The sequence below is a fragment of the Rhinopithecus bieti genome, unplaced genomic scaffold, assembly GCF_001698545.2.
Source record: "Rhinopithecus bieti isolate Rb0 unplaced genomic scaffold, ASM169854v2 scaffold_20098, whole genome shotgun sequence".
Lineage (NCBI taxonomy): Eukaryota > Metazoa > Chordata > Mammalia > Primates > Cercopithecidae > Rhinopithecus > Rhinopithecus bieti.
In genome coordinates this window covers 3,525,462-3,535,159 of record NW_016810571.1, presented here as the reverse complement: position 1 = coordinate 3,535,159, position 9,698 = coordinate 3,525,462, and the positions used below count along the sequence as shown (strand labels likewise).

Here is a 9,698-nt window from a genome sequence, read left to right as displayed (position 1 = left end):
ATAAACCCAAAAGGCGTCAGGCGCGATGGTTCACACCTGTAATCCCAGCACTTTGGGAGGCCGGGGTGGCAGGCAGATCATTTGAGGTCAGGAGTTCGAGACCAGCCTGACCAATATGGTAAAACCCCGTCACTACTAAAAATACAAAAAAAAATTAGCCAGGTGTGGTGACACATGCCTGTAGTCCCAGCTCCTTGGGAGACTGAGGCAGGAGAATTGCTTGAACCCAGGAGACAGAGGTTGCAGTGAGTCGAGATCGCACCACTTCACTCCAGCCTGGGAGACAGAGCGAGACTCCATCTCAAAATAAACAAACAAACAAACCCAAAAGGCTGGGCTTCTGGGAGCTTCTGGATTGCTGAAGGAGTGGAAGTCCCTGGAGGGTGTGCACCCTGCACCTGGAGAGGACATGGAGGTGTCACTTCCCTCCCACATCCCTTGCCCTGTGCATCTCTTCCATCTCCAAGTAGGGAGTGTCAGAATTGAGTTACATTTTAGGACACCCAGCTGATGTTGGAGAATGGCTTCGTGAAAGTGTTCTGTGTTGTGTGAGTATAAGACAAAGAAAGTTTGTTTTTGCTATTCATAAGTAAATTTGCCCAAATTCTCAACTGCTAAGTAAAAAAAATGTGGACTTCCCACCTGGCCATCTGACTCCAACCCTGCACTGCCTATGAGGCTCCTGTGGGGTCAGCCTGGGGTCAACTCCATTGATGAACTTGGAAACATGACTTGATTTTGTCACCTGTACATTTGAAATAATCATGTTTACCTGTGTTGACAAAAGGAGTCAAACTCTGTAAAATATTTGAAGATACTCATCCTGAGCCAAATATGGGAGACCGATGGTCTGTGACACAGCTCTCGGGAGACCCTGAGAACATGTGCCCAAGGTGGTTGGGGTACAGCCTCGTATACGTTTTAGGGAGACATGAGACATCAATCAAATATATGTAAGATGTAATTTGGTTTGGCCTGGAAAGGTGGGACAACGGGAAGCCAGGGCTTCCAGGTCATAAGTAAATTCAAAGATTTTCTGATTGGCAGTTGGTTGAAAGAGTCAAGTTATTGTCTCAAGACTTAGGAATGTCTGAGTTAAGATAAGAGGTGGTGGAAACCAAGGTTTTATCATGTGGGTAAAGCCTCCAGGGAAGAGGTTTTGGAGAGAAGAGATTGTAAATGTTTCTTATCAGACTGAAAGAGTCTGCTGTGTCAGTAATTCCACAAGGGAGGAGGTTATAATGAGCCATGTCTGACCCCCCTTCCCATCATGGCCTGAACTAGTTTTTCAGTTTGGAATGCCCTTTGCTGAGAGGAGGAATCCATTCAGATTGTTGGGGGTCTTAGGACTTTATTTCTGGTTTACAGCTAGTATGGGTATGGCAAGGATGGTGTGGGGTAATCCACAAAATGCTTGAAATGGTGAGCAGCATGGCATATGTGCTCACTGTATTTTTGCTGACTTATGCTGACTGCAGCCCCAGGAGGGCGTGGACTCACTGCTGACTCTTCATGCCTCCCAGCTGATTTCTGAGATCAACCACAGAGGTTAAACTTCTTTCCAGGGAAGAAGGGCGGGGATGTCAGGGCCGGAGAATGCCTGTATCCTTCTCTATGCATTGGGCTCCTTCCTCCTTAATTCTCTGCTTTCCACTTTTTAGGCTGAACTCCAGTGTACCCAGTTAGACTTGGAGCGGAAACTCAAGTTGAATGAAAATGCCATCTCCAGGCTCCAGGCCAACCAAAAGTCTGTTCTGGTAAGACCAGCCTGGGTCAGCCAGGCCCTTCTAGGGGCGTGGGACATGGTACTGCATGCCTAGCCTCCATTCCTGTAGGTTCCTCGGGGTTTCTCCGCAAATGAGAATTGTAGATACAGTTGACTACACCATGGGGTAGCCTCACCTTGATGTCAGGATTTGTTATGAAATTAGTTTAAGTTTTAAACCTGGCAAGTGATTTGCTTTTTAATAATATAAATTAGAACCAAGATGAATCCTATAATAACAACATTCTTATTTCTACATTTGCATATGCTGTCTTGACAGGGTGTATGTGTTGGGGGGCTGGGTGTTTAGTCAGAGGTCCAGAAATTATATGTAATCTTGGCTTCTTCCATTATATGAGTCTCACCAGTCCTATGACCTGGCAACTGGAAAAAAGGAGTTGAGAACTCAGGATTAGTGATGGTATTTGAGAAGGCCATGGTGTGCCAGGCTAAGTAGGCAGTAAGTGGTCTCCAAGTGGACTCTGAGGAGTTCTGCAAATGCCTCTCATCAGTGGCAAGCCAATAACCACCACTTAGAAGAAAATGCAAAACAGGCTGGGTGCAGTGGCCCACACCTGTAATCCCAACACTTTGCAAGGCTGAGGCGGACAGATCACTTGAGGTCAGGAGTTCGAGACCAGTCTGGCCAACATGGTGAAACCCCGACTCTACTAAAAAATACAAAAATTCGCCAGGCATGGTGGTGTGCGCCTGTAGTCCCAGTTACTCAGGAGACTGAGGTAGGAGAATTGCTTGAACCCAGGAGGCGGAGGCTGCCGTGAGCCAATTTTGCACCACTGCACTCCAGCCTGGGTAATAGAGTGAGACTCTGTTTCAAAAAAAGAGAGAGAGAATGCAAAACACCTACCCTGTGGAAGTGAATCAGCATTGTCATCTTTATATCCTGAGAATGAATGATTCCATCCATCCTCCATCCATCCATTCACCTACCCCTAATGCATATATTCATTTCAACTTAAATTTTCACCTCCTGGGTGTTTACAACCAACTAGCTACTGAAGGATGAAACTTTCTTTCCCACAATATTTTATTAAGGGAAGAAAGAGAATTGTCACCTTAAAGCCATATAAACCTTCAGAGATAATGGATTTCCAGGCTCAAGCTAACCTGTAGAACCACATGGAGGGTCTTGTGTTTCCCCGCTCTTTAATTTTCAGACACTTTGATCCCTCCTCAGTTCTCATAAGTACATGACGACCAGGGGAGGTAGTTATTACAATAGCTACCATCCACAAGGGGCATGAAGATGACAAGACTTGTCTAGGGCTATCTAGATTGATGGAACGGGAGAACCTAGAGTTGTTGCTCCCTTGACCTAGGAATGACTCAGTATATTGACAGGCATGCACACCACCCTCCAATCTTTTAAACCATTACCTGCTGGCTCCTTGGATGTGTTGAGGCCTCTCCTCTCTGTACTATTTCTGCTTTAGTAACACAGTAAGTAATGCCCTTTGCACATTACATTTACATGCAAGAAAGAAGTGTTTCTCAATGGGAAGATTTAGGAATGAGAGGCCAGGCCACAGCAGAAGTCAACTCAATCCACCAATATCATCTGACGCCTCCCTTCCACCATCCTTCCCGAGGATGGCCTCAGTTGGGGCTGGGGGTGAGGATTTGGATCCTGAGTTTGTCTTTAGTCTCATGCCTCTTAGTCTTGTGGTATCGTGCTTCTATGAGGAACCTATGGGTCGTAATTGTAGATAGGATTCTGCTCCTTTCCTACAACACCCTCATGCTGGTTCCCATGCTGTGTCCTGCTCCTGCTTTCTGGAGGTGATCGGGAGTGGGTAGTGCAGGCAGGGAGTACTCTGTGGCCTCTGTGACTCGTAGAGCCTGGACACCTGGAGCCTGAGTGGACATGAAGGGTGAGTAAGCCGGGGAACTAGGACACATTAGCTAACACAGAGCCTGGATCAAACACTGATCCAGGCTATTTGCCCCTATACCACCACTATTTGCCCCTGCTCTCCCAAATGGTTATAAGCAAAACTCTCCTGTCTTCTGAGGTAGATTTCTTCATCATTACTTCTTTGCCATATGGAAATGTAATTTGACTTTTAGATTTAAATCCAGTCGTGATTAATATCTCAGGAATTACAGTATTTACAATGTCAAGGAGGCAACACCTATAAACAGTTGGCCTAGGAATTGCTGGGAGGCTTGGCCTCTTTCCCTCTTGGTCGCCTGCTCAGCAGCAACCTGTGTATTTAGTCCATTATGGGCATAGGATGTTCCCCTAACTGGTGCCCACAGTGAACAAGGGGCTAGGCCCTGTCTCTTGTCGGGTCTTGGGAGGGGCCGAACTTAAAGGTCCTTCCCTGCAACGTCCCCCCTAGCCACAGCTCATGGGCTGAAAGAAAGCTCAGCTGAGCTCCTCGTGTGCCTCCCCACCTCGTCCTAGTGAATGTGCCAGGGCCCAGAGGGAGAGGTCAGGCTGTGCCAGCTAAGTACTATACTGCAGACACATGGATCCCCAACCCTGGGCCCTACTTCGAGGCAGTGTGGAATGGTGGTCAAAGGGATGGACTCCAGAGACCAACAGTCTGGGTTCAAACCTTGGCTGTGTGATCTTGGGCAAATCAGTCCATTTATCACTGTCTCCGTTTCCTTATTTAAGAAATAGAGACCCCAATAGCACCTACCTTTTAGGGTTGCCAGGAGAACAGTGCCTGGCACATAGTAAGAACTTACTACATGTTGGTTGTTTTTATGATTATTGTTATATAATTAGAAGAGTGACCAGGCTGGCAGCAGAGGGTCCTCATTCCCAGGACAGTGGCAAGAGGGAGAGAGGTGAAGTGTCAGAGGGCTGCAGAGCCTACACCTGGCAGAGCCCCAGGCAGCAGGTTTGCCACCTGGGGGGCCTGGGTGGGGCCCAGGTAGCTTTCCTGGATCTCAGGTCTTCACTCTTCAGACAGTGCTCTGAGCCTCCCATCCACAGTCCAGAGCCCATTCTCTGCCTGCCTCCTTCTCCACTATTGTCCCCACCTGCAGTTTCTCTGAGCAGCTGGTTCAGGTGCTGCTATTCCTCCTCCCAAGGGTGAGGGCCAGCCCTGAACAACAGGGCTCTGGAGGGAGCCACAACACCAGATAGCCTCAGGTTTCCCAAATCGCCTCTCCTGCTGCCGTGGCTTCTCAACACCATCACCTGTCTAAAAGCTTTTCTTGGTGTGGACTGGAAGAATTTGGATAAAGTCTACCATCCCCGCTCTTCCTTAATCCTATTACCACAGTTTATTTGCTCCTAGGTCTGTCCAGCTACCTAACTTCAAGGAAGCCAACAGGTAATGGAAAAGTTGGCATAAAAATGAGAATGTAGGCCGGACGTGGCGGCTCACACCTGTAATCCCAGCACTTTGGGAGGCCGAGGCAGGCAAATTGCTTGAGACCAGAAGTTTGAGACCAGCCTGGGCAACATAGTAAGATCCTATCACTACAGAAAATATAAAAATTAGTTGGGCATGAAGGTATGCACCTATGGTCTCAGCTACTTGGGAGGCTGAGGTGGGAGGATCATTTGAACTTGGGAGGTCAAAGCTGCAGTGAGCCAAGATTGTGCCACACCAACCTGGCAACAGAGCAGACTTTGTCTCAAAAAAAAAAAAAAGAGAGAGACAGAGAATGTAGGGAGATTGTCTGTGTCTTCCCACCATCCCCCTCCAGTAGGGGTACCCCTTGCTTTCTTTGTCCTGCTTATTCTTCCCTTTGCCACCAGACTGAAGACTGATCAGAGACCAGTCATTCTCATGGACTGAATTCCTGAGCCCTGGCCTAAGCCAGGGCCTGAGCCAGGCAGAAGACCTCCTATCTGGTGTCATCATTTTTTCTTCCCATCTCCCTCCAAACCTTTAGGCTCCCACCCAACCTGGGCCCAGAATCCCATCCTTTCTGAGTCCTCTCCTTACTGTGCTCCCCTTTTTGATCCGGGTCTCATTCTCCCTCCCTCTCTCCTTCCTTGCCAGGGATGGGAGGTGCCCCTGAAGCCTCTGCCCAAGGATATCTGCTGTTTGACTCGCTTTGGAGCCCTGATGTTCAGAGCTGGCCCTTAACATTGGGAGGAGAAAGAGAAAACAGCACCCGGAGGGGAGCTCAGAAAGTCTCAGATGGGATAGGGCTGGAGTGCAGGGTCTTGATCTCGGCTCACTGCAAGCTCCGCCTCTCAGGTTCATGCCATTCTCCCGCCTCAGCCTCCCGAGTAGCTGGGACTACAGGCGCCCACCACCATGCCCAGCTAATTTTTTGTATTTTTAGTAGAGATGGGGTTTCACCGTGTTGGCCAGGATGGTCTCCATCTCCTGACCCAGTGATCTGCCTGCCTTGGCCTCCCAAAGTGCTGGGATTACAGGCGTGAGCAGCCACCACGCCCGGCCGTCTGCACCAATTCTCAAGAATACCAGAGAAGAGGAAACCTTCAGAACTTGGAAGGATGTTGTAAACATGATATTGATCGAAGGCATTCCCAGAGGATGCTCACCATGCAGAAGAGTCCACATGCATATGCCCTATTGTTCAGACCCTTAATGTTTCTCACATGGGTTTTCTTTTATGTTTTATTTGAATGTCACGTTCTGTTCTGTATATACATGCTTGTCCTGGAATTGCTTGGGTGCCATGGTCATCTACACCCTAAACATTTTGTGGTGATTCTGTACGTGGTAGAGACAGTATCATCTTAGACATGCATTTGGCTCTGATGGACTCAGTGTTCAGTTTAACCAGACATAATGAAATACTAACTCATGCTGATTATACAAAAAAAAAAGCCAAATTCTTTACCTCTTGAAATATAACTATCAAGTAGACTGAGTACACGCATTGCTCTGGTAGGAAAATCAATTTCGGAAACTTGATTAACAATCCCAGAGTGTCAGGGTTGTGAGGGATCTCAGAAGTCATAGAGGAATTCACTCTCTCATCAAATGGATGAGGAGACCAAGTTAACAAGTAAATCCTTTTTCCAGGAACCTGGAATTCACATGAGAATAAAGGATTCCTTTTACAATAGGGAACTGCTCCCTAGTATATGTTTTTCAAGCTGACATTTCTGTATGTTGAGCTTCTATCAAGTTGGACGCCTCACTAAGAAGTGCTTGGTTGTCTTCCACCCCATCCCCCCACCAGGTGTCGGTGTCAGAGGTCAAAGCAGTGGCTGAAATGCAGTTTGGGGAACTCCTTGCTGCTGTGAGGAAGGCCCAGGCCAATGTGATGCTCTTCTTAGAGGAGAAGGAGCAAGCTGCGCTGAGCCAGGCCAATGGCATCAAGGCCCACCTGGAGTACAGGAGTGCCGAGATGGAGAAAAACAAGCAGGAGCTGGAGAGGATGGCGGCCATCAGCAACACTGTCCAGTTCCTGGAGGTATGGGGGGTGAGGGAGCGGAGGCATCCCACAGCTGCCTCAGGAAGCACCCTTGCTTTGCTAGGCCCATGGCCATCTGTGAATGGAACTGCTTTTTGTTAAATGCTGTGCACAGGGAGCTGTGGGAACAGAGAGAAGCAGATTCTTCATTCAGCAGAGTATAGGAGGGGTAGGGAGGGAGGACTGCTCAGAGCAGGGAAGCTTGAAGCAGGTCCTGGAAGATGAGTCAGGTTCAACGTGCAGTATGTTCCAGGTAGAGGGAACAACATAGGCAAAGGCAGAGAGGTTTGAGGAAGCACAGCTGACTTGGGGAACCAAGGTACTTTAACAAGGGTGGAGCCTGGGGTGCTGGGTGCAGAGTGAGGAGGCTGGCATGGCCAGGCAGGTGTCTGGCTGGGAAGGGCCTCAGATGGGAGAGTGATGAGAGTCAGTGAGTATGTTTTATAAACCGCTCCAGCAGTCCACTGCATGGAGGTTTGCTTGGTAAGGATGAGACTGGAGCCCTGCTGCTTTTCAGACAGGGCTGTGGCTGGAGTGATTGAGGAGGGCTCAGAAGAGGGAATGCTTTTCATTACAGTGTATCATTAGACATTAAACTGTAAGCCATTGGAACCAGGGAATACTTTTCATTACAGTGTATCATTAGAAATTAAAACGTAAGCCATTGGAACCAGATCTGAAGAACACATAACCTTCCAGGGAAGGAACACTAGGTTGGGGGTAAACTATAACATCCTGAATCGGTCACTAAACAGCTCTGTAACAGCTCTTAACATCCCTGGGTCTCAATTTTCTCATTTATCAACAAGCCCACTGGAGTATATAATTCAGAAGCCTCCATCTAAGCTCTGATATTCTGAAATACAATTTTTTTCTTGCTTCCATTTGTGAAAAAATTCTCTGCTAGTTACAAAACAAATGTTTATTGTGAAAACTTGGAAAATACAAAAAAAGAAGAAAAAAATGATCCATAGTCCCAATACACAAATACAACGTAATTAACTTTTGAGTGAGTAAAAGAGAAGCAGAGAAAGACAGACAAAAACCCCAACAGAGTTTCTCTCTGTCAGTTTCTTTGCTTTTCAATATCAAAACACAAAGAAAATATGAACAACCATTTAATAACCATTTGGCTTCCCACCTCACAAGTTTCCCTTAAGATCTGCCCCAAGAGTATACAAATTATTTCTGTTTTCTCCTTGTGTAACTTTATTTATTTATTTTTGTTTTGTTTTTTGAGACAGAGTCTTGCTCTGTCGCCCAGGCTGGAGTGCAGTGATGCGATCTTGGCTCACTGCAACCTCCTCCTTCCGGATACAAGCAATTCTCTGCCTCAGCCTCCTGAGTAGCTGGGATTACAGGCGCCTGCCACCACGCCTGGCTAATTTTTTAAAAATTTTTAGTAGAGACGGGGTTTCACCATCTTAGCCAGGCTGGTCTCAAACTCCTAACCTTGTGATCCACCTGCCTCGGCCTCCCAACGTGCTGGGATTGCAGGCGTGAGCCACCATGCCCAGCCTGTAACTTTATTTTTAACATAAAAGACTTTAATACATATAAAATAAATTTTAGTGTAAGATAACTTACTTATTGGCCAGGCACGGTGGCTCACGCCTATAATCCCAGCACTTTGGGAGGCCATGGCTGGCAGATCATAAGGTCAGGAGTTTGAGACCAGCCTGACCAACATGGTGAAACCCTGTCTCTACTAAAAATAAAAAAAAAATTAGCCAGACATGGTGGCGCGTGCCTGTAGTCCCAGCCACTTGGGAGGCTGAGGCAGGAGAATCGCTTGAACCCGAGAGGCAGAGGTTGCAGTGAGCTGAGATTGCGCCATTGCACTCCAGCCTGGGTGACAAAGCAAGACTATGTCTCAAAAAAAAAAAAAAAAAGATTTATTTTGGCAAAAGATAACATTTCCCCCAAAATTGTTGGTTAGGCATTCAAAACAACATTTATTGAATAACTTATCCTTTCTCCCACTGATTTAAAATGCTACTTTTGTCATGTACAGTATATAGCATTAAAATGTTGAATTACCCTTTTCTTTATCAATTCTCTGGTTTTGATTTCCATGGCTCTATCTAATCATTTTCATACAACTGTTTTCATTACTATGTTTTCTGCTATACCTGGTCTGCTCTTTAATGCTTCAGTTGCAGCTGAAGTTTGATACTGTGTTATATCTGAAAGCATCTTTCCTGATCACACGTTGTTTTGAAACTTACATTAAACTGTGTGATTATCTGTGTGAAGACACTTTCCAAATACTAAAGCAAGGTACAAGAATTACAGGAATTTATGCATTGGATGAAATTGACAAGGAAGAGGCAGCACTTCTGCCTGAGAGCTCCTCCATTTTCTACCATGGCTTGTGTTTATATTGTCAAAAAACAAGTATTGACGGAATTAACAAAGCAAGAATGTTCTTTATTTCTTTGGTCCCCAGTCTGGACTGTGTATTGGAGCTGTTCATGGCCATCTAGTACATCTTGATTTTTAAAAGCCCACTTTCTCACTTAACTTTTATTTTTTATTTTATTTTATTTTA

The 9,698-nt window shown here is 46.4% G+C and overlaps 1 protein-coding gene across 1 annotated transcript in view; it reads left to right on the top strand.

Moving 5' to 3' along the window:
- Positions 1–1,529: 1,529 nt before the first annotated feature.
- The window catches only part of TRIM16 (tripartite motif containing 16), a 13,738-nt gene continuing 5,569 nt past the window's right edge, over positions 1,530–9,698 (top strand). The window contains exons 1-3 of the mRNA XM_017892378.1: positions 1,530–1,548; positions 1,662–1,757; positions 6,914–7,147. Coding sequence (XP_017747867.1) covers positions 6,947–7,147 — 201 coding nt within the window. The 5' untranslated portion in view covers positions 1,530–1,548; positions 1,662–1,757; positions 6,914–6,946. The remainder of the gene's footprint in view (positions 1,549–1,661; positions 1,758–6,913; positions 7,148–9,698) is intronic.